A 20620-nucleotide genomic window follows, 5' to 3' on the forward strand; every position below is an offset into this window, starting at 1 on the left:
CAAAAATTTTCCTCTTTACTTTTACCCTCGCTCAATACTTCACTACAGCCTTCCAAGTCTAAATAAATAATAAATTTCTCACTTACCTCATAAATTCCCATTTCAAATTGACAAAATCTCAACAAATAAAATAATTATAACTAAAAAATTAAAAAAAAAACATAAAATCAAATTCATTTTTGGGCTATTTTTATTAATTCAATTAACAACATATTATAATTTTTTTTTTGCTCGTAATTACACAATTATAATCAACTGTTTTAAATTTTACTTTTACTTTAACTTATTTAGTTTTATTTATTTTTTAGACCCGTCATCTTTTAATCATCCCCATTTTTTAAAATTCATCTATTTTATTTTATTCAATCATCATATTTTTAATAATAATCAAATTTCATTTATTTTATTTTATTTTTTTTAAAGCCCTAGCCCATTTTACTCCACGTGGGCTCCAATGTCGTCGTCGTCTTTAACGTCAGTTAAATTATTTATTTTTTATTCCTCATTTAATTATTTAATTAATTATTTATTTATCTGTCAGTCGTTCATTTAGTTTTCAAATCTCACGATGGACAATGGCCACTACAAATAATAATAAAATCTTACAAAACCATCATTTATTTATTTATTTATTTATTCGCTCAAACACTCGCGCATTCACTCCTCGATTTTTTTTTAATTTTTTTTTTTTAAACAATCACTCAATTAACATAATAAATAATGACTTGCGGTTTTTTTAGAGACTACATGCAAAGGCTTTGGCTTTGGAATTTTTTTTGTTTTTTACATGTCGATTTTTTTTTTCACATGCTGGCTTTTTAATTTTTTTGCCATATTTTTTATAAATTTATCTGAGATGTCACACTAGCCTTCGCAATATATTTATTAAATATAAATAATTATGCAAATTAATTAATTAATTTTTTTTTTTAAATTAAATCAAGCGTTTCGTTAACTAAATCCAATTATTCTTATTATTCAGCTCTTAATTAAAGAAATTTGATATTTTTTTTTTAATACGATACCGTAGAGTCTGGAGAATAAAACCCTGGGATAAAAATGTTAATTAAATAAAAAAAAATTTTTTCATTTCGTACTTTGGTTTCTTGTTAATCATTTTTTTCTATTTTTTGAAAATAATTAAAAAAAAAAAATTAATAACCATCATATTTTCCAGACTATTGGGTATTTTTTAAAAAAAATTTTTTAATTACAGTCAGAGAAAAAATTTCCAACCCCACTTGGAGTAATCACATACTCAGTCTGTGATTAATTATTTTTAATTAATTCCTTAAGTTCAGAAATAAAATTTTGAAAAAAAGAAAAAAAAAAAAAAATTTAATCAGAGTTCGAGTAAGAAATTTATTGCAATTACTCCAAGTTCAGTATTAAGTATTAATTCAAAAATATATTAATAAATAAATCAATTATGCACACGCTAATATAATTAATTTTTTTTTTAAATTCGAGCTTAAAAAGTTCATTGATTTTTTTTTCGATTAATTACGACTACTTTTTGAAATATTTATTATTGCAATTAATCAGTTCGCTACCAGACGAATTTATTCCTATTTTTATTTTTAATTTTTTTTTTTGGATTTATATTTATATATATATATATATATATATATATATATATATATATATATATATATATATTTTTTTTATCGTTTGTAACATGAGTTGTACAATAGAGAAGAGAGAAAGAGATTTGAGAGGGTACAAGTGGGCATTTTACGTTTCCACCTCGTATCGGGATGACAAAATAATAATTTTTTGTACTAATAATCTATATTAATAGCTAATTTTATTTTTTATTCAAATCGAAATTGCGTTTTTTATTGGAGCATTGAGGCGATATTTTTATTTATGGCACAATTATCCAGTTTAGACGAAAAGTCATCGGACATTTTTTTCAGGAAATTAAATCCTCTATAAATTTATTTCTGTGTAATTTTTTCATATCGTTGATAGTTTCGCAGAAATTTTTATTAAAGGATAAAAGGATTTTCATTAATTATTTTAAATCAAATTTATACTTTGACTTATAATAATTTAAATTGTAAGTAAACTATTAGACGTAGGGTAAAAATGGTTAGGGACTTTTTTGTAGAGAATTAAATTTCCTATTAAAAAGGTCCTTATCCGCGAATTGACGTCTCCAATATTTGACCCACAATTTAAAGATCCAAAAAAAATTAAATTTCTCAAGTTTAGACAAAATTTTCATTTCAGATACTTAAAATTGCAATTACATGTAAACTATCAAATTTACATGGAAAGTCATAAGAAACTTTTTTGTAGAGAATTTAATTTCCTATAGAAAAGGTCCTTATCCGCGAATTGACATCTCCAATATTTGACTCATAATTTACCTCGAAAGATACCAAAACTTATTGGTAAAAAAACTAAATGATAAATAGCCCCTTAATTAAAATCCAGGCAACAGAATAAAACTCCAGCCCACAATAAAACGCACTGTAAATAGTTAATTTGTAAGATAAGAATGCAAGGTAATGATTAAAAAGTGTCTATTATTTTAAAAATGATTAATTGTTAAATCGGTTGTTTCTGTCTCGTAATTAATTAATTAAATAATTTAATTAGCGATTTAATTAGCGTTTAAGTCGCGTCTAGAGGCTAAAGGTCTAATTTCGGTCCCAGCTCTCTCGTAGCATCTCTTTTTATTAAATAATGCGTATAATAGATTGTTTAATTGAGTTAATATTGATGAACACGTGGTCAGTGATCCATTTATTTATCTTTTTTTTTTTTTAATTTCATTATTTGATGTACTCTCGATTTATTTATTCCGAATAAATAAAATTAATAATCCTGTGTACCGTTGCAGCTGATCAATGTTGAAGTACGCGAGGGTGATCGTTGTCAGTATACCCATCTCACGGGCGTCCACTGGGGTGTCTTCTGTATTCGATCTATCGCTCCTTCCAGTTGTGCAATTGTCTCGTCAATATCGTCGTTGACGATTGTCAGGTCGAAAAAGTGTCCGTACGCTTGCTTAAGCATGTCTGATTCTTTTCCGAGTCTCTCTAGACTTCCGTCGTACTGAAAAAAAAAATTTTTTTTTATTTAATTGTTTAATCTCGAGAAACCGCAAGATCGAGGGGAAAGAGGGTGGTGGGTTAGTAACTCGGCTTGTAGGTGACGTAAAATAATTTTAGTTAAAAATTTGAGATTTTAAATAATAAAAAAAATTTTTTTTTCAAATTTGAACTAGAAAATTAATCCCGCGTTTTTTTTAATTTTTACTCTCGCGGTTCTTTTCGTTCCGCTAGAACATTAAGAATTTTTTTTTTGAACCAAAATGAACTGATATTTTTTTAAACTAGAAACTGAGTTTTGAAAAATATTTTTTTTTTTTTTATTACAATCTGACAATTAGTAGCCGAGTTACAGAATTTTAAATGTTCAAGTTTCGGAATTTTATAAAAAAAAAATTGTTTTTTTTAATTGAATAATTAATATCACTTACGTCATTAAGATTTTGTACGATGGGTGCAGCAATAAAAACAACATAAGGAGCAAATTCAGCGGTACGTAATATTTTAAGTGCTTGAGGTTCGACGTCCAAAATCGCCATTTTTCCTTCTTCGTGAATTTTTCTTATTGTATCTAATTTTGTTCCATACATCGCGTCCTCATGTGTCCCTATAATTAATTTAATAAATAATTAACTCGTTAATTCATAATAATTAAAATTACAATTGAATTTATTTTACCATATTCAAGGTACTCATTTGCGCTGATATCAGTCATCATTTCATCGTGTGTGACAAAGTAATAATTGCGCCCACTTTCTTCGTCGTTCCGTGGAGGCCTCGTTGTATCTATTATTTAAATAATCAATTAATTAATTAATTGAATTTAATAAAAAATAATTTAATGTGTAACCAGTGTAAAAAAAAAAAAAAAAAATTAAATACAAAAAAACTTCACAATCGTCAACTTTAGAATTATTTAAAATTTAAAACTCAGTTTATAATTTTTAAGTACACAGAGAGAAAAAAATGGGAATTTTTCCAATGTTAACATAGAAAAAATTCCTTTGTTGAAATTCCTTTAATGACGTAGGAAATCCCTCAATGTCAAGGAAAATTTTCTATGTTAACATAGAAATTATTCCTATGTTAACAAAGTAGAAATTCCCATATATGTAAAAATGAAATGTTTGTAAACTGATGATTATTTTACGCAATTAATTAATTGAATTGATGATTATATACTGTCGGAAACACTATGTAATTGACTTTTATGTACACGTTTATATTAATTGAATTTATAAAAACAAATGTTCATTGGTAGGTGCTACAAAAAAATTTTAGTTAAATTACACGAAATTTTTTCAACAACTTTGAAACTTCACTTTCGTATACCTTCAAACCTTCACACTTCTCTATTGTATCGCTTTAAGGCCTAAATAATAATAATCACTAAAATATTCGGTATTTTGTTGGTTTTAGTTTCTTGTGGACTTTTCCTATACAACATAGCAATTTTCTTATGTTGACATAAAAACTTTTCCTATGTAAACATAGTTATTCATACTACGTCAACGTAGGAATATTTCTTATGATAACAGAGGAATTTTTTTTTGCTAATCTAAGAAAAATTCTTACGTTAATATAAAAGAAATTACTCTGGTAAAATAGGAAAAATTCCTACGCTGACATAGTGAAAATACCCGTCTCAATATAGGAATTTCAGGAATGTTAACAGAGGAATTTTTTTATGTCTACATGGGAATTTTTCTAATGGTAATATAGAAGACATCCCTATATGTGGGTAAAATTTCTATAAAATATTTTTATATTCTAATTTTATTCTAGTAAAATTTTCTATGTTGATAGAGGAAAATTTGCTATGTCAACAAAGGAATTACCTTCAAGCAAAATTGGAAAAATTCCCATTCTTTTCTCTCCGTGTAAATAAATAAAATATAAACAGAATAAAAATAAAAAAATTTTCAATTAGAAAATTAAAAAATCAGTATGTGAATTTTTTTTTAAGTTACCGTAATTATTTAATTTTCTTATTGCAACAAAATTAGGAAAAATTAGTCGGTTAAAATTTTTTTTTAAAGTTCAAAACAATCAAAATTTGTCGCAAATTTATAAGTTATCAAAAATGTTTTAAATTTTTGTTTTTTTTTTTTTTTTGTTTACACAGTAAGTAAAAAAAAAATAATTACGCGGAATTGGATAGGCATATTTGTCTGGATGCCTGGCAATTATTGTGTTTTTTATATGACGACGACCAACACCATGTGCTCCCAATAATACTAGTGTCTTCCGGGGGAATGCTTCATCTATAATTTATTTATACATTAATTAATTAATTTATTAATTTAAGAAAAAAAAGAAAAAAGAACTTACGTGGTACTTTAACAACTTCCTCATATGTAACCAGATCCAGCTGGTCAAATACCGCGTTATGTTTTGCCAGATATTTGTCCTTATATTGTTTTTTCTTGCGGCCAAAAATTGAGCAATTGACTTAAAAAAAAAAATAAATAAATAAATAAATAAATAATAATAAATTACACTTCAATATCTATAAACTAAGTATATACTAATTGTAAAATAATTAAATAACTAATAAAAATAAATATATATATATGGGTTTATATATTTTTTCATATCAAAGCAGTGCAAAAAAAAATGAAAAAAAAGTCGAGTAACAAGCAGTGATTTTAATAAAAACACATGCTTCTAAATCGTGTGTCTATTTCATTAAAATTTTAATTACTCGTCTACTAATTATTGATTAATTATCAAAATTATTACAGTTTAGTTTAAAAATTTATGGTGGCCTGAAAATAAATTTTAAGTCGCTGTAATAAATAAATTAACAAATATAAATAATAATAAAAGTTCCAGCAGGTCACAATATTAATGACAAGTTAACTAATGATTAAATGATTACCCTTAATGATAACGTGCTCTAATTAAATTATTATTATTGTTATTATTTTTTGAATGTCCATTAAAAATACGTTACTCAAGTGCTTTTTTTTGTTTCAATTTACATTACGGATCAGCTGTTGGGTTTAGGAAAAAAATTAATGGAAGCTTTTTTGTAGAGAATTTAATTTTCTATAAGTTTGTGTCAATGTGATTTTGAGGTATCTTTAATAGTTTTGTAGATATTTTTAATTTTATGTTTGAAAAATTAAAAAAATATGAAAAACTTATTTATTGTACTTGGAATTGAGTTTCTGATTGAATTATCAAAGATACGATAAAAAAGTACTGAGATAAATTTGTAGAGAATTTAATGTCCTATAAAAAAGTACTTAAAAATTTTTTTCTAAACCTAATAGTTAATAAAATAAAGTAATTAGTTTTAAAATTGTCTTAATTACAACTTTTAATTGAAATAGTTTTTAAATTCTTTTTAGGAAGTACGTTAAATTGAAATATCTTTTAAACTACTGAGTTTACACAAAAAATCAATCAGACTTTTTTTGTAGAAAATTAAGTTTCCGACAAAAAAGTTCTTATGAACTTTTTCGCTAAACCCAGTAGTTTACGAGTTATCTTGATTTAAAGTACGTTGGTAGCAGAAGCCAAAGGCCTGCGCGGCAAACGCGCGCACTATACTCAATTTGAATGCAGATATTTGTAAAGTATTTTAGTTTTAGTGCAGTCAAAAAATAATTTGGTATCTAGTAGCGAGTACTGTGTGTTGGCGACAGGAGCCGAAGGCCCGTGCGGCAAATACACTGTACTTAATTTAAATAGATACTTATTGTGTTTTTAAATGTTTTTTTTTGCAGGCAGATTTTAGTTTCATACCTGTCGAGCTGTCACAGCCTTCGGTGTGAGGTGAACATCCACCTTCCCCTTCAGCATCTAGCTCAGACATACATATATTTTTTTTTTACAATTATTTTTTTTTAAATTAGTCGTAAAAGTCACGATTATTATTTTACACCACATGCCCGAGGATTAAAAAAAACACATTCAATAGACTCACACAATCACAAACAATTTCATAAATTATACAAGTGGATTAGTCGCGTAAGCTATGAAATGATTGGGCGTAATTATTATTTTTTTTTTTATATTATGTATTAAAAGTGCAATTTGTTAAATTAGAAAAAAATAATCGTATTTTTTTTACCCAAAGCTGGATGTGAACCGCGGCCGCGAGATTATTAATTATTTTCGAAACTAAAGTATCTCGGAAACAATAGATCAATTTCAATTAAAAAAATTATATTTAATCAGGATTAAATTCCCTAACCCTCGGATCACTCGCATATAAAAGTGAGGCAATATGACCAGTACATTTTTTTAATTTAAAAAATTTGTAAATCTTATTTTATTATTTTTCCGATATATCCGGCTCTAATTATTTACACTAAATGATTTTTTTTTGCTCAACCCAAAGAGACTAAAAATACAATAGACTTATTAGTGAAGCTTCAATTATTAATTGACGTGACCAAAAAAATAAATTACTGGTCCAAGTAATGAAAATTAATTATTTATAATATTTTTTATGGAATATTTAATTAATATCTCGGTTTAGAAATTTTTTTTTTAAGGGGACCCGGTGGTCTAGAAATTTTGAAAAATCGATTTTTTCTTTTTGCATATTTGGAAAGTATAGTATTTCAAAAATATACTGTGAAAATATGGTGATTATATTCCCAGTATTTCATGTTCTAAAAGCTATTTAGCAGGCCGGCCGAGTTAGTAATTTTTATTCTATTGTGCGGCGGAAAACATCTGCTTTGGTTTCTATTCCTAAGTTATAATAATGATAAACAAGTCAACATATAATGAAAAACAAGAAATACCGAAGAAGTGCACAAGAAAAAAATATGCTGCTGGAATAGCTGATTAACCGTAAGTATATGTTCAAATCTAGTTTTCTTCAGAATTTCTTTAACTAAAACTTTAAACGCGTTTATCTCGAAACTACTTTTTTCTGCCTGGCGTAGTTGAAAAAAAAAAAACTATCCGGTAGATTGCTTTCAAATTTAAATATGTTATTTAATACACCAACAGCTATATCTGGTACTAGAATAAAATTTTTGCGTTGAATATTTCTGTTTTTTTACATGCAAAATGTTACGAAAAAAAGGCAATTTTTGGACTAAAAATTTCAACAAAGTGCCCTTTCTTCAAAAAAAAATTTTTTTTTTTTTTATTCTAGTACCAGCGATAGGTATATTTATACTGATTAAAAATCCATTAAATCTTTTTGTTTCAGACCCATAGAAGAGCTGAATTGTTCTACGCCGCCCGGGTCCCTTTTTCTAAAGGAGCTGGCTTCAGCGCTATCTTTTAAATACTAAAAATAATTTTTTTTCTTAGCTATAAGCATTTTTGTATATATTAATAACAATCAAATAATCCCTCGAAATTTCAAAAGGTTGGATATTTATTAACATATAAAAAAAAATTTTTTTAAAATCATGAAATTTTTAGCCTCTAGACCACCGGGTCCCCTTAATTCTCTCTCCAGGATCTCGTTTCTCCAGACCCAGAGGTGCCAAATTGCATTTTAAATTCACAGATATAAAAAATAAAAATATATTAAACGCCATTAATGATTTTTTTTTCGTACTTAATTAATGATCATTAAGTAAGCACGATAATGATAACGATTTTTTTTTGTTAATTACTTAAAAAAAAAATAATAAAACACTCGGATAAATGCGAAGACACAAAGTGCGATCTGCTGGAACGACAATTTAACCGTTTGTTTATTTCGTTTTAAATAAATTTATCATTGATTATAAATAATTAATAATTTTCTTTTAACAAAAGTAACAAACCTTGTTCTGGTTTATTTTTTCTCATAGCCATATTTGAAATTTTCCATTCCTGGAGCTCCGACGAAGGAATGAGACCCGCGGAACCCGCGACATTGTCTTTTCTTGCTTGCCACCACTGATGATCGTCCTTACTGATGATCTGTAGTATGTCACCTGTCTTAAAAGCTATCCCTGCTTGCGCGCATGGTATTAATTCATCTTCAAGTGGGTCGTAGTCAAATTGAGCGCGTACGAATATCTGTTACAATAATAACTCAGTCAGATACCAGCAGCTCATTCCAATTCACGAATAAAATTATTAAAATGTATATTTTTTTGGATTTCTATACTACGGCTAAGGCATTCAAGCTTTTACCGGCTGGGAAAATAATTTTTATTTTTTTTTATAAAATTGTGAATCACAAAACTCAATTGTGGGCTTACTATCGGCATTAGGGGAAAGTTGGTCAGAGTCATTTTTGTAGGAAATTTTATTCTGAACAAATTTATTTATATACAATTTTATCGATACTTTGATAATTTGACTAGAATTTTAATTTAAAGAAATAAAAATTGGACGGAATTAAGTCAAGAAAAAATTTAGATCTCGGGGATTTTAAATTTAATTTCTGGGAGAATAATTACAGATACGACGAAAATTATATCTGCAATATTTTGGTTGTAATTTATTTTTTTTTGAAATTTTTGATATTTAGTGAAAAAATTATTGGGAAAACTATTAATAGGATAAATATATATGAAAAGAAAAATCATGGTGACCACTGAGTTTTGAAACTGAAATTCCCTGACTTTTCCACGGAGAAAAAAATATAGCGAATTTTACTTTCTTTAGAATTTAATTTTTAGTTATGTTTAGTAATTTTTATAATTTAAATATGGAATTAAATATAAACTTCATTAGTAAACTTGACTATATATTTAGTAAATTTTACTATACCATTTTTTCCAATTTTTTATTATTATTAATATTATTTATGTCATCTGTATTGGTGACGATGTCGATTTTTATTTTTAAAAATCACTTGTAACCGTGATTCAAACTCTGATCTTCCGCGCGCGAGTCCTTTCCTATGGATGACGGCCCGATGTCTCCTTTGGACAAAGGGTTCTGAACTTGTAATACATATTTGTATATGTTATCCTCACCAACTTTAAATTTTATCAATCTGCTTCGGAAAAATTACAAGCCGTTTAGTAATTTTTAGTTGCTGTACAATACTTAATACTACGCTATTCATCTGCTTTACAGAAATTACTTAACAGATTCTAATTTTTGTATACTGTAGGGTATTTAATGCATATCTTTAGTGAATTTCATATCTTCACAGAATAAAAATCATTAAATCGTACAATGAAATTTATTTACTAAACGTTTAGTAATAATTTAATATTTTCTGTATAAAATTTGCTGTTCGATTAATAAAGAATACAAATACATTAGTAATAAAAGTAATAATATATCAATTTTTCAGATAAACATATAGTATTAATTACTGTCTTGTGATTTTTACTATACATTTAGTAATAAATAATAAAAGTAATGCACTGATTGATTTGCATTAGTATTTCTTACTTAAATATATTAAATATTAAAATATTTTCAAGACTCGTTTTCTCCGTGCATCTATTTCAGTCAAATAATTAAAAAATTCCCTGACTATATATAGTAATAGTAAATTATTGGAAATATTTATTTAGTACAAAATAAAATTGTAAAAGTTAGTTCAATAAATAAGCAATCATTGTCGTTAAATGAAACTTCATTTTATTATTTGTCAATGAATTTTTAATTCTAACTGTTTTATTTTTACGCTATTGAAATCGATTGCTACTAATTAAAAAAAAAATTAATTGGATTTTTGCAGTCAAGAAAAAAAAAAGTAAAAATTTTTCCAGCTTTCTGCTAAATCTCCAGATTTTTTGCTGACTTTTCCAGTATATTTATAATTCCCTGACATTTATAGATTTTCCATAAATGTGGCCACCATGAAAATAGTTGAGATTTTCAGTAAAATGTTCGGACAAACTTTATCTAATTTTGACAGTTGAAATTTTTATACAAAAAAAAGTAAATAAATAAAAGTGTTGGAATAAAAAACTTTCAAGGTGCTTTGCTCCATCGACTTGATAAATATATATAATAAATAATGTCACATGCTAAGTATAACTTAACGGCGGCTAAGTGAAGTAATTAATATTAATTAATTAATTAAATTGGATGTGATGGGAAACGATTATCCCGTGATTACTTACAATATATATAGGTATAAAAATATAATAAATATATATGACAAGGGTTTTATAAATATTTGTGTATTGTAGACGAGGTATGCAGGTATATAATTGTAATAACAATAATGTGGTATTTGTAATAGATAAAAGTAACGCATTAGCTCTGTTTTAAAACTAACTACAGCAGTCCAATCACACCAGATCAAGTGGCGGTACTTACTAATACTGGCAGAGGCCTAATCCTGAACAACTAGATTGTTGAAGAAACAGAAAAAAGGAATATCAATTAATCAATGATTTACTGATTATTTTTTTAAATTTTTATTCACTTTTTTCATAGTTTTTTTAACTACTCTAGACCACCGGTTTAATAATAAACATTCTCTACGATAATTATCTAAATTAGTTTATAAATTTTTGCTAACCACCGACTTATAAATCAGTTAAAAAAAATACTGCAGATTTAGCATGAGTTTGAGCCCTTAATTTCAATGGAAACCCGCGCCGTGGAATTTAATTCGCAGATAGACACTTTCACTCTATTAGAGAAGTTGTCAAAATCCAAAAGGCTTCTGGGTCTGACCCAGTTGTCGACCCTTTTTCCGCGGTTTTAGTTTTTCCTCTGTAACTTTTAAACTAATAAACCGATTGAATAGAGTTTTGCGGCGATCGAAAGCAGTTACCCAGACCTACTTTCTGCTGAATTCCGATTTAGTTTGATTAAGTACTTTAAAATTTATACCAAGAATAAAATTACTTTTTAAGATTACAAAAAAACGAAACCTATTGGTCCATAAATTGGTTGGAAATAACAGTTAATTAACTCATTCATTTACCGTAAAGTTCTTCTAAATCAGTTGATTATTTTGAAAGTTACAGACAAAAAACTAAATTCGCGGAAAAATAGCAGCTTGCGTAAAGGATTACAAATAAAACTAAAACCTGAAATATTTCAGACGTCATTTTCTATCCATTTACAATTAAGTAAAACCCAAAAATTTTTTGAATTTTGATAATATCAAAAACGCGATTTCTTATATATTAGAAATCGATATTATTTAATGATACTAAAATTAGCCAACATGTAATAATTTTTTGATTTTTTTTAAAAAGATAAATTATAAAAAAAAATATTTAAAAAAATTGCACTTATAGTTTTCTAAATTTTCTACATGTGCATATTTTTATTTTTCATTTTTTTGTAATCGATTCGTTGAAAAAAACATCCAAAAATTTTTAACTATCTGTTGACCAGGATCACATTGTTTTTCCGCGAGTTAAATTTCGCGGAACGAGTTTCTGTTGAATTTAAACTCTTAAACATTCAGAATATCTTTCTAGCAAACATTTACGACCGTTTTAGAGAAAAATAATATAAAATAATAAAAATTATAGCCACTCTAAAATCCTAATGAAACAAAAAAAAAAAAAACAATTTGTTTTAAAATAAAATAATTAAAGTCACTAATCTTTCTAACGATGCCTCATATATTTTTTAAAAGTAAACGGCTATTTTAATAATAATGACAATAGTAAAAATGAAAATTTAAATAGTGAATGTCGACAGAGCGTGCACTAAAAAACATTAAATTAATAAATTTAATTGTGAGAGTAAAAAAAGTGATTTAAAAGGGATTAGACTACAACGAAAAATGTATGAGATTAAAAATAATAATAATAGTAAAAAATAGGGGTATCGACAACTCGTCTGGTGGACTGACTGCTGCCACTACAGTTGTTAACTTGTCGTTGCCGTCTATTAATAAATAAATATATTCATTTATATATATATATATATGAAAAAATAAAAAAAAAAAGTTACATTTGCAGCCAATACCTCAGTAGCTTAATTTTCAAAATTTGAATATGAATAATCACGCGAGCGCAAAAGAAATAAATGAGTTAGTTACCTCGCATGGTGGCGGTGCAATTCTATACGAGGGCAGAATTTTAAATGTCACTGAGCCACGTGCTTCGCGCTGTAAAAAAATAATAAATTTTTATTTGAATTATATATATATATATATATATATATATATATATATATATATATATATATATATGTCAGTCATAAGTTCTGCTGGACAAAAGTTATTACTTACGAGCATTTTCTGAAGCGTATTAACCGACTGATTGGCAACCGGGATCCCGTTGATCTCTTTAATTTCATCTAGTACATGAAGGGTTGCTTGCTTGTGAATCATTCCGCCGTGCATTATTCGCGCTACCACACATTTACCATCTTCATTCATTTTTAATGTTATCCCCTGTTAATTTATTTTTTATTCATAAATTTAATAGAAGAAAATAAAAAAAGTGACTTGGGTTCGAACTTTAAACTTTGAACTTTAATAATTTAAATCTATCCCCTTTATAATAATTTTATTATAAATATAATTTTTTTGTCGGCTGTTAATTGAACCATGAACTTAACAAATAAATCAATACTCTCAATTTATTATTCATTATTCATAATTTTTTTTAAGAATATTCAATTGAAATTTTCATAATTTGAATACGAACCGTAAACTTTATAAATTAGTCAACAATTTATGCTGAACCTTGAACTTAATAAATTAATCAGTAAGAAAATTAAAAAAAAAATTTTAAATAACGAGACTAGGATTCAAGTCGCGATCTTGAGGGTCACAAATAAAAAATTCAAAATAGGATTTTAAAATTATGAAAATTTACCATGGGCTCGTCGGTATTTTTTTGAAACTGTACAAGTCTAACTCTTGTGACATTTTCGACGTCCATGTCTCCATTTTGACCCTCGATATCGTCAACGCCGTTGAGGTATGGGAATATCGGGGGTGGAGTGACTCGTGTCGCTTCTTCGCCGTACACTTCGTGGCCTGCCACATCGTGAGCTTGTAGTAATGACTGTAAGAAGATTAAATAAAAGAATAAAAAATCTATTATCATTAGCGAGGACGTTAATTACAAATATAAGACGGGGCTGGGGCGACTGGTAGGCGGCAGCTATTAGGGGTGGAATGGCTGCCAGACGGTAGCTATTAACCCAAAAAAGTTCATGTTGAATTAATCCTGACAATTGATCCAGAGTCGGAGTAATTCAATGATTTTGAAGGTTGAAAAAAAAATATATATGAAGATCAATGATGAACCCTTGGCAATAGTCTGAGTTACCGCAATCACGCGACTGCGCTTTAAAAAACACACGCAATTTCTATCCATCCGTTATCTGGGCCAACATTAAACTTATTTATTTTTTTTTTATCTCTTCTCTTAAACGTATTCCCGACGTTTTTTTTTCTTTATTTATTTTATTCGTTTTACGGGTTTTTTATTTTTTAAGATTGAGAGAGCTAATTTTTAAAAAATTATTGCTTAAGTTCTTATAGAAATTTAGATTTTGTTTGTCAGTATAAAATAGGTTCAAATTTTAGAAAATTTTTATAAAATTTTCATTGGAAAAAATTTATAATTTTTAATAAGATCCTCAATTTAAAAAAAATCATAAATGCTAGAAATAAATTTTTTTTTTTAGTTAATTTTTTGAAATTTTTACAAAATTTTAATCATTCCCTAAACAAAAATTTATTCAAAATCCCTATGAAAAAAAAAAAAAAAAAAAAAAAAAAAAAAAAAAAAAAAAAAAAAAAAAAAAAAAAAAAAAAAAAAAAAATTAAGTCCTAAAAATTTGAAATTTTTTCAAAAATTCAAAAACCATTGGTAAATTTAAAAAATTTTGTTTTCAGAAAAAAAAAATATTTATCAAATCCCTTATTTAAAATTACAAAAAATTTTCAAGCTTTTAAACTTTCCTAAAAAAAAAAAAACTCAATTTCCTCTAAACTCATGGGCGTAAAAAACAAAGTACCTGATGCACGTGGCAATCATTGAATCCATTGTGATGGAACTTAAACCTAAAGGGACTATGAACCGGACAGTTAACCCTCAGATGATTGTTGTCAATAAAAAATTGCGTAGGCGGTAAATGTGATCCAAAAATAACAGAATCTACAGGTAGAGGTCTTCCAGGTTGCTCTAGCGATCTACAAGACCAATTAATCGGCCTGTCAATCTCATTATGGGGAGATCCAACATTCCTCATCGCCGGGAGCGAGGGCCGGTGCTCAAACAGCTGGGGCACATGATCCACGGACCTGCACCCATGATCATGATTAAAATACTGTCCCTGCTTGTGCCCATTATGGTCCATCAGTCTGCACGGATGGTTTATCGCCCTTTGCTGATACTCTCTCACAAACCCTCCAGCATCCATAGCTCTCGGCTGTTCTGTACAGACTTCCTGTCTATGATCAATCCGATCCATCTCTCCCACCGACCTCACGTCTCTCATTTCGCATGATCGCATCGACTCCATGGATCTCATATTGTCCTGGGACCTCATATAGTAATCAATAGGCCTCGTTGGCAGCGAGTCCGTCGACTTGCAGGGTCTTGAAGACCAGCATTTAGCACCCGCATCGCATATCGGTACATTACTGCTCGTATTTATTGACGTCGATGGCATGCTAGGGTAACTCTGTGGTCCCCAATTTCCTCTATACAGATCCATCTTAAGAAATTCTTTAGTAGGTTATTAATATTTATGGTTTAAAAATTTGTTTTTTTTTTTCCTTTTTGTTTTATTTCTTTACAACAAACCAACAACACACTCGCGATTATTTTTTTTATCATAAATCACCGACACTCACAACCGATAAAGTTTCATTAAAAATATATTTTCTATACCTATATCTACATATATGTATATATATATATATATATGTATATATATATATGTATATATATATATACTTAAATTAATAAATATTAAATGGCTTGTGATGCAACAGAATTACGAAGAGAGTTACTTTGTAATTATTAGGCTTGTTGTTGGCAATAAAATATTTACTTATCGTTAACTTTATAGATCGTATTAATAAACAATAAGTTAAAAATATAATTAAAATAATAAATAAAATAATACTGAGTGAGGCAGCAACGAGACACCGACACATAGCGATGCCGCGTTCTCCAGCACTGAGATTATTTCGATGCTGCAGCATCCAGAGCGCAGTCTCATCTCAATGGGGGTACAATTCCCCTCTACATTAACCACCCACCCACCCACGCAATAGAATAATAGAGGAGAGGGGATGGCCTTATCCAACTTACCCACTTTTGGTCTGGACCGCAACACCCACCTAGATCTTATGCGCATATCCTTGTGCCCTATAAATGTCGTAATTTTTTCCTACCGATTTTTTATTTATAATTTTATCTTTTATACTTTACTTTAGATTTAATACTCACAAAATTAGGGAAAGAATAGGGAGGGGAGGGGGGTATTGATTGAAAATTAAAATTTTTAGTGATATGTTTTATGGGAATTAGTCTCAAGGGCGAATAATTGCGCGTGCGTGAGGACTTTTTCTGGGGCAAGGATAATATTTTTTGGAGCTTTATGTTTTGTTGGTTATTTATGTGAGTGAGAGGGAGGGGGAGAGTGAGGGTAAAGTGAAGGGTCGGGGTTTTTAATTAGCTTTGAGACGAAAGATGAATTTTAATTAGGAGAGATAATTTTTATAAGGGACTGTGAGCTTTGAATTAATTAGTTTTTATGTAAGAAATTATTTACAAGTTTTTCTTTGAAGATTTTTTTTTGTTGAGGGTTTTATTTGTTTTATGGGAAATTATAATTACGAGGAATCACTTAATTTTACTTTTGAAGTAGGGATTTATAATTTCCTTTTGTTTTTATTTAATAACCAATTAATTTTTTTATTGAAAAGAAAAATTATGATCCATCGATAATTAATCCTGTTTATCCTATCCCATAAATTTTTTTTTATAAAAAATGAAAAACTTTATAAATTTTATTCTTAAAAATTAAGGAAAAGTGTCCATTTTACCTCATAATTTTACGCTGCCCCTGCCCCAGTTGTTAAAAAAATGACCCACTTTAATTATTAATTGATTATCTATTGTTGATTTAATTCGAATTATTAATTTTACTACTGGAGAGTAAATTTTCTGTTCATCTTTCTCGACAATAAATTAAATTAATTTATTTTTCCGATTGAGTTAATGGTTAAATTATTAAGTCTTGGAACAGAAAAATGAATTATCGTGTTCACTTCACCTCACGTAGAAAAATAATTAACTTTCGATTCTTCTTTCTATTTGTAAATCATTAATTTTTATAGTAAAATTTTTTTTTATTCTACCATTTATTTAACGGCGTAATTGAGTGATTGATTTTTCCAGTTCACTTTACGGCAGAATAATTCAATTTGGAATAAAAAAAATAAAATATTAACGTAAGCCATTTTAATTGATAATTAAATGATTAATTTCTTCCTGTTTCTCTTTAATCTATTTTTAGAAATTTTCCCTTTCATTTTATTTTTAAAAATTTCCCACTCACTTTATTTTTAAAAATTTCTCTCTTCATTTATTTTTAAATATCAATTGATTACAAAAAAAAGATGTCCATATTACCCCAGATAAATTAAACAATTAAAAAATTCCTAAATTTTATTTTTTTTAATTTCTCTTAATTTATTTTTAAGAAATTAATAAAAAAATTCACGTTCTTTTTACCTCACATTCAATAATTTCACCATGACCATTTTACTTCCACAAATTTTTAAAATAAAAAAAAGTACAAAATCTTGTAAAATTAATTTTTGAAAATTTCCCTTGACTTATTATTAAAAAATTAATAAAAAAAAAAAATTACACGTCCAGTTTACCTTACAGTCAATGATTTTATCTTGCCCATTTTACCCCCAAATTAAAAAATAAAAGAAAATATAAAAACTCTATAAAATACATTTTTTTTAATTTCCTTATCAATTTATTTTAAAAAAATTAATAAAAAAAAAAATTCCATGCCCAGTTTACTCCACCATCAATAATTTTATCCTGCCTATTTTACCCTCATAAAAATAAAAAATTTCCTCAAATATATCATGATGTTGAAGTCAGCAGAAAATTAATGATTAAAAAATTTTTTTTTCGACTAATTAATTACAAAAAAAAAAAAAAAAAAATAAAAGAAAATCTTAAAATATGCACATGTAGAAAATTCAAAAAACTATACGAGTGCAATTTATTCAAATATTTTGTTTTTATAATTTACCATTTAGAAAAAAACAAAAAAATTATAAGACGGCTAAATTCAGTATCATAATTTTTTAAAAAATTACTACAACCTCCCACCTCCCTTATATGCCCATTTTACCCAGGAATAAATATAAATCAAAATTACCTTAAAATGTTGTCGATGATATTCTTTAATAAACGCGAGATAATATTTATAAACATGAATCGGAAGTGATCGTTTAGTTTCCTCTCCAATCCACCTGGTAAGATCCACACCCGGGGGTTTGTTTAATTTAAAAGACGACCTTAAACTACTCCTATTGTTATTTTTTTGTACATTTACATTAACGTTATCATTATCACTATTATTATTATAATTATTATTATTATTAATATTAGCATGAGTGTCATTATGAGAGGATTCAATAGGCGTTGATTCGGTAGAAACGTGTGAAGTCGATGGCTGGTTTAGCGAATACCGAGAAGAGTTGAAGGGATGCGTGTGGTACCGGAAGTTAGAGGACGCGGACCGCCAGTCAAATCGGTTGAGCGGGGTGGGAGTTGTCTCAGCAGATCTGGACCGATGGGGATGGTGGTGGTGATGGAGGTGGTGAGCATGGTGATCATGACAGAGGGTCAGGTGAGACGCGTGGAGGCAGGTTGACATGAATGCCGAGTGCTGAAGAGTCAGCAGCGGCCTCAGGCACCGACGGCACAGAGGGTACACGTGCTGGTGCGGATTCCATGTGTGGTAGCAGCATCCCGGCGACCTCGAGACTAGTTGGTGGTCCCTGGTCGCAGGGCAATTCATTGTAATCACATTCCATTTATTTTTTAATTCTTATTGTTATTTATTTTTTTTTAATTTTTTGTTTTTGACATTTTTTCACTTCCGGTCATTTTGAACACTTGAAAATTTTTTAGGTTCTATATCTTTGATAAATAAAAAATTGAGTTTACAAATTTAATCTGTCTGTTCTTTTTTTTATCAATTTATTTTTTTCGCGGGAAAATTTAAAAATTTTAAATTTGATGACCAATATTTCGATGAAAGATACTTGTAAAAAAAAAAAAAAAAAAAAAAATTTTGAAGCTAGAGGTATTTAGTTTAAAAAAAAAGTATAAGAAATTAAAAAAAAAAAAAATATTTTTTTAAATTAAATTTTGAAAAAATGAGGAAAAAAAGTGAAAAACTGAAGTGGGAATTAATTTCCATAGCTTAGAAGCTTAGGAAAAAGGGAAAATGAGTTTCTTTGAGAAAAGTTGATATCATGACTATAAAGTTGATAATTTAAGCTTTGATTTCCATTTTTTTAGTTTTATGTACATTAATTAGTTCGCGAGTTGAAAATTAAATTTTGACTTTCGATATCTTGGCAACAAATGCTTGTAAATAAAAATTTATTAATTAAATTTTAAAGCTTAATATATCTAGTATTAAAAATAAAATTCAAAAATATAGAAATAATTTTATATCGTTTCCGTCAAACAACAAATCCAAAAAACGACGACTACTCAAGCAAAAAGTAAATTTTCCATAACTTGTAAGCACTGTAAAAAGTTTAAAATAAATTATTTCATAAAAAATAATGATAACAATCTGAAAGTTGGCACTTTAAGCTTTTATTTTCTTTTTTTTAAATTTTCCGTACGATAATTAGTATGCGAGTTATCGGGCAACAACGGAAAAAAAGTTCTCTCAAGCTTAAAATTTATCATAACTCAGTACCGAATTATTTCCGAGTTCGTTGGCCTGAACCTGAGATAACAAAAAGTATGAGCTTTTTTATTCAGCTAATGAATTTAGCACAAGATTTTAGACAGAAAATTTATGGGCAACAAAAAAAAGGACCTGAATTTTCTGCAATTGTCATTTCAATGTCTGGACCTGGACATAAATAAAGAAAAATCTGAGAGCTTTTAAATGTATTTTTTTTTTATGTCGATACTGTGGAATATATGTGCTATTATATAATTGTGAAAAGTTATAGGTTTTAAAGTTCGGTCAGTTTATTATCGTTGAGGTCGTGAATCTATTTTTTGTCGGAGATTGTAATCTATGCCGGTGTGTGGGGATTCTGTTTAGCTCTGGTAGGAATTTAGGGATTGTATTGGATTGGAAACAGGCACGTGCATGTGGATGTGCACTATGTGTGGTACGAGATGGTTGTGGCCGAATACTGCGCAGTGCCACGGCAATATCTTGCTAGCATTGATATGATACTGTCTCGCACTCGGTGTATCGAGTGCCAGACTCATATCGGCCAGAGTACGTGTTTCATGGTTCACATAACAATTCAATTTTGATTTTTGTCTATACCATAATTCGCTAATACTTTATTTTTTACTCGATTAAATACATCGCAAGACTTGATAACTTTCATTACGGATTAGTGATTTTAATTTTTTAATTTTTAAGTAAGAATTTGCGGTTTAGGTTGTAGCAAAAATTTTTTTGAATAAAATGAGTGACTTAGTTGTGTAGACGATTTAATT

General features: G+C 27.9%; 1 protein-coding gene across 6 annotated transcripts in view; it reads right to left on the minus strand.

Annotated features, from left to right (window-relative positions):
• Positions 1 to 1656: 1656 nt before the first annotated feature.
• The window catches only part of LOC103570438 (peripheral plasma membrane protein CASK), a 32719-nt gene continuing 13755 nt past the window's right edge, over positions 1657 to 20620 (minus strand). For 4 of the 6 annotated variants that reach the window (XM_053738871.1, XM_053738873.1, XM_053738870.1 and 1 more), the window contains 10 exons: positions 13736 to 13927; positions 13144 to 13308; positions 12952 to 13020; positions 8810 to 9047; positions 6816 to 6872; positions 5394 to 5513; positions 5210 to 5326; positions 3741 to 3848; positions 3494 to 3669; positions 1657 to 3066 (listed from right to left, as the gene is read on the minus strand). In XM_053738871.1, the coding sequence (XP_053594846.1) occupies positions 2887 to 3066; positions 3494 to 3669; positions 3741 to 3848; positions 5210 to 5326; positions 5394 to 5513; positions 6816 to 6872; positions 8810 to 9047; positions 12952 to 13020; positions 13144 to 13308; positions 13736 to 13927 (1422 nt within the window). In that variant the 3' untranslated portion in view covers positions 1657 to 2886. The remainder of the gene's footprint in view (positions 3067 to 3493; positions 3670 to 3740; positions 3849 to 5209; positions 5327 to 5393; positions 5514 to 6815; positions 6873 to 8809; positions 9048 to 12951; positions 13021 to 13143; positions 13309 to 13735; positions 13928 to 20620) is intronic. The other 2 variants (XM_014440398.2, XM_008548182.3) reach the window with 1 other exon arrangement.

The sequence above is a fragment of the Microplitis demolitor genome, chromosome 4 (genome assembly GCF_026212275.2).
Source record: "Microplitis demolitor isolate Queensland-Clemson2020A chromosome 4, iyMicDemo2.1a, whole genome shotgun sequence".
NCBI classification, from domain to species: domain Eukaryota; kingdom Metazoa; phylum Arthropoda; class Insecta; order Hymenoptera; family Braconidae; genus Microplitis; species Microplitis demolitor.